Genomic DNA, 5,248 nt, shown 5'->3' on the forward strand with positions numbered 1-5,248 from the left:
GTCAATGTGTTTCAGATACTGTAAGATAGTCTGGAAAACACCACTGTATGTTTTCAAGAGGATGAAAGTAAATAAATAAAATCTTTATGAAACTAATTTTGAAAAAAATTTTGACCTCAAAGACCCCAGGAAGGGTATCAGCTACCCTCAGAAGTTCTTGAATCATACTTTCAGGAACTGCCATCATGGTAAATATGCAACAACTACTGGTATAAAGGAGCATTCACTACACTATATAAATTCTGAGAGTAAGAACCATATTTGTCATGTTCATTGCCAGTAAAAAAGCTAGTATCTGGTCGAGGACAAGGTTTAGCATTAACTAATTATCTGGCTGATTTAAATACTTCATAAAATTCATGTAAGTTTTTCTATATATTCCTTTTTTCTTCAATTTTTCCCACACAACCTCATTAACAAGTTAATAGTAATTGTTATAAATACAATTGAAAATAATGTTTTGTTTTAAAATATTAATGCAATATTAATATTAAAATATTAATGTTTGTTTTAAAATATTAATGCAATAGTACTATGCATTACAAAAGAAGTGATAAGAAAACTAGATGATATCTGTTTAAAATGGAAAAAAGCAAATCTGTCTTGAACCTTATTTACATTTTAACATTTGTTGAGATGAGCCACTTAATTGTGTTCTGTGAATAACTAGAAATAAGAATTGGCTTATTCTCATTGTCACTCAGACGCACTATGAGAATCTAATGATATTTATATGTTCAAATTTATTGCATCAAATATGTTTCTGTACACTCATACAATGGTCCTGTTACTTGTCTTGCTGTTGAGACAGTAATCGAGTTTAATTTACTCACCTAGGTGCGAATTCATCAATTGTCAGACCAGCTTGGAGTCCAGTTCTACAGTACTCCAATCCATCTGCTATAGTATAGGCCAGCTCTAGAATGGCGTCAGCTCCTGCTTCTTGCATATGGTATCCACTAATGGAAATTGAGTTAAATTTTGGCATGTGCTACATGAAATAATAAATAGTATATTTTACAATAATAATAATATTAAATGCTTCCACTAAAGCCATTTCTAAAAGATATATTATTTTAAAATGATGTTCAATTCAGACACACTAAGTATTATGTATTATTAGTTGAAAATCTGGAATGCATACTTTCCTGTATTCAATTCCTCCTCCTCCCCAAACTTTAAGGGACTGATCAATCAATTTCGGTGAGAACTGTGCCTTTATAATTTTTCTAGTGAAAAAGAAGTTCCACTGACCATCCCTTAAAGTCAAAAGTTTAAACTTTGAAATTAGTTAGCTGGGGTTAGAAATGTAATCTTTGGGGCCCTCCCTGGTGGCGCAGCGGGTTAAAGCACAGTACTGAGAATCTGAAGCCACTTCCACATGAGTTCGATTCCCGCCTGCCGCCTGCCCCGGAGGAGACCACATGGCGAGCCAGACCTCTCCTGACCTGCCCGCTGCTCCCCTCAGCAGTGTACTTCGTAGATCTGCCTGTTCTGCTCCCCACTCTGTCTCTGGTGAAGCCTCTCACCGCCCCTGAGCCTCTGGCCTGTACCCCACTTCTGTATGCACAAATAAATAAATAAATCTTTAAAAAAAAAAAAAAAAGAAATGTAACCTTTGGTCTAAGAACTGAATGAAAAACCTTTAATACCAAACCAATGACTCTGACCTCATAAGTAATTATAAATTTGGGTTAATATGATGCAGATAAATAAATTTAATTATTTCTTACTACTTTCTTATTTCAATTATTATACATGAAATACATAAATGAAGGCATTTAACATGAATAAGTGTATAATGGGGGAAAAAAGAAAATGATTCAATCCTTACTACTATAGACTGAAACAAAATGGGATAAAATGCATGGCTTAAAAATCAAAGATTTCAGTTTGATTTACTATGACACTTAATGCTAAGAATATTGCAGACAAGTTTTCTTTCACAAACACTAAGAAAATGACATTTCTATTACACTTCTAAAATTTCATGTTAGGTACAGTCCTGACATCATACATATCAGGAAAAGCCAAATAAAAGACTGTATTTCATGAGAATTAACTGAAAATAAAGTAATAAAAACAGAATCGCAGAAATTCACTATAGTGGTTATGAACATAGACTCTGGAGTCAGACTGTTAAAACCCTAGCCATGTCATTTATCTAGGCAAGTTTCTCAATTTTGTTGTACTTTGGTTTACTAAACTATAAAAGAAATAATAATTTTAATTTTCTCATGGAGTTTGTGTGGGGTTAAATTAACTCATCCAGAACCACTCAGTTTTATGCCAATTCACAATAAGCATTCAAAAATTTTAGTTATTGTTAACACGGTAAAATCTGCATTGTACATTTGCAAATATTTTACTTATACCTAACCAAAATTTCTTGGAAAATGTTCCATCACAATAATAAGTGGGAGAGGACTGAATTAAATGTGACTGAGACCACTTGAATATTTAGAAGTAAATTTAGAAGTAAAAAAAAATAACAGGTGCTTCTCTATGAAGAGAAGTTTAGTATCAACATTAAGAAAAATATAGAAAAATTGGGAATATTACTGAGGCTTTAAAAGGAAATCCTGATATTTGCCACAATGCACATGAACCTTCAGGACATTTTATAAATGTGAAATACGCACAGAAAGGTAACTACTGCACAACTGCACTTATACAAGATGAGTAATTAAAACAGAGATAGAAAGAGAATGGTGGTTGCTAGGAGTTGGAGAAAGGGGTGATGGATACAGTTTCAATTATGCAAGATGGTAAGAATTCTGGTGAGCGTGTGTGGTGATAACTGCACAAGAAACTTAATACTACTGAATTGTACCACTTAAAAATGATTAAGATGACATATTGTATGTTATGTGTATTTTCCCACAATTTAAAAAAATCTTAAAGAATAAACAGATTATTTCAATATAACATTGTTTGATAGGTATCTGAAACTGGCATTATTATCTCTGATATGAGGAATTATATAAAGCAATTCCTTTAGATATCACAAGGGAACATGCCCAGTACACAAAAGCACAAACTATTACTATAGTAATACAGACTACAACAGCCATTCTCCACACTCATCCTCTAACATGAAGCAGAAATTTAAAGTGCCAATGTGTAAGAACTCACATTTCTAACCTACTTCCACTATTGTGCATGTCTATTGAGATATAAATAGAAGTTTGATTTGTTCCTTCTAGAAGTTTACTTTAAAAATAAGAGAAACAGGTTTGTCTTTCCATGAAACAAACCTGGCCCCAACTACTTCCCTAACCATAAAATGGCACACTTGGGCCCTCACTGGTGGTGCAATGGTTTAAAGCGCAGCACTACAAAGCTATCCGCTGCCACTGCAGCATGAATTTGATCCCTGGCCAGGGTGATGACCCACATGGCATGGCAGATTTCTCCTGGCTTGCCCACTGCTCCCCTCAGCAATGTACTTCATCAATCTGTCTGTTCTGTTTCCCACTCTGTTTCTGGTGAATCTTCTCACCCCTCCCCACCAAGTCTGGCCTGTACCCCAGTATGCATAAATAAATACATCTTTAAAAAAAAAGATGGCATGGCACGCTAACAAGATCAGCCTGGATTAAGGACCGTAGAAGTCTGATACAGCCCAAACCCAGATGGCTTCCTTTCCAACATCTTATAGATGAAAAAGAACTGACTCCTCTTTAGTTGAAGCTAAATATGGAACGCCATCACATGTTGCAAACTAAATGTAATCCACTTGTTTATATGTTTTTGAAATTGAAAGGTGATGAATATATAATTCTATATAATACAGTTCATTAGGTAAGATAAAAATCAATGAAAAGAAATAAAAGTTACAAAGTAAAAAGGCTAAATATCAAATGTGGAGAAAAGGCAATGCCTGCAAGAGTTCTGATAATCGGCAATTACAAGAGATAAAAAAGATTTGATAACAGAGAACTTTAAGGTAAATAAAGAGGTGGCAAGAAGCAGTGCAAAATGATAGAGGAAAATGAAGAAACTTTCTATTTCCCTGTGGAGGAACTGCTACTAAACATGGGAACATCACAAGAAACCTGTCCTACCACTTTAACAAAGAAAGATGAACCTAACTCAGGATGAAAATTTTAGGGACTTTGTTTTGATTGCAGATATATGTTTTTGTTATTTTTTTAAAAATTTATTTATTTATTCATACAGAACTGGAGTACAGGCCAGAGATGCGGAGGGTGAAAGGATTCACCAGGGATAGAGTGGGGTGCAGAACAGGCAGATCGACAAAGTACACTGCTGAGGGGAGCAGCGGGCAGGCAGGAGAGGTCTGCCACGCCATGTGGGTCACCTCCGGGGGAGGAAGGAATGGAACTCATGCGGAAGTGTCTTAAGCTTCTTAGTGCAGTGCTTTAACCCACTGTGCCACCAGGGAGGGCCCTTTAAGTGATGTTTTTAATTCAGTTTTTAGAAATAAAGCTGACATTTTGCTCCTCAGCTATCTTACATCAGTATCTACTTCAAAACAGAATCTTAACTCCAGAGACTATAAAGAAATATAAATCATGATCACTCCCTAATTCTAAAGATTATCAAGAAAAAAATAATAAAACATAATAAACATCTAGAATGCTGAGTCTTACATGTAAAGACAATAAAATTAAAAATATAACAATAAAACCACACACAAATCCACACTCAGACTCAATCATTAAATATAAATTAGGTTATGGTATATTATAAAAATTTCTATATTTAAAGAACTACAAAAAACTTGTAATGACCACAAAGGATACCTTTGCTGTGTACTGGAAGATGTCAGCAATAATTTTCATAGATGGTTCTGGAGGAAAAATATAAGTATTTCTGACCATAAATTCCTTTAGTATATCATTTTGGATTGTACCGGTAAGTTTCTCTTTAGGTACACCTTGCTCTTCTCCAGTTACTATAAATGTTGCAAGAACTGGAATAACTGCTCCATTCATGGTCATGGAAACTGACATTTTCTCTAAAGGAATTCCATCAAAAAGAATCTTGGTATCTTCCACAGTGTCAATAGCAACTCCAGCCATTCCAACATCACCACGAACTCGAGGGTTGTCTGAATCATAGCCACGATGTGTCGCCAGATCAAAAGCAACTGATAATCCCTGCTGACCAGCTAAATATGTAAAAAAAAAAAAAAAAAGGATTAGTTTGGTATCAAATAAACTGACCTACTCTAACACTACCAAAAGTGTTGATTCATCTCACTACTGTGTCCTTTTATAAC

General features: G+C 34.6%; 1 protein-coding gene across 1 annotated transcript in view; it reads right to left on the minus strand.

Moving 5' to 3' along the window:
• MUT (methylmalonyl CoA mutase) overlaps window positions 1-5,248 on the minus strand; it is a 28,448-nt gene that overhangs the window by 17,979 nt on the left and 5,221 nt on the right. Inside the window, exons 3-4 of the mRNA XM_004673555.2 lie at window positions 4,770-5,137; window positions 834-991 (exon numbers count right to left, since the gene is read on the minus strand). Coding sequence (XP_004673612.1) covers window positions 834-991; window positions 4,770-5,137 — 526 coding nt within the window. The remainder of the gene's footprint in view (window positions 1-833; window positions 992-4,769; window positions 5,138-5,248) is intronic.

Source organism: Condylura cristata, unplaced genomic scaffold, assembly GCF_000260355.1.
Source record: "Condylura cristata isolate star-nosed mole 26May11 unplaced genomic scaffold, ConCri1.0 scaffold00001, whole genome shotgun sequence".
NCBI classification, from domain to species: domain Eukaryota; kingdom Metazoa; phylum Chordata; class Mammalia; order Eulipotyphla; family Talpidae; genus Condylura; species Condylura cristata.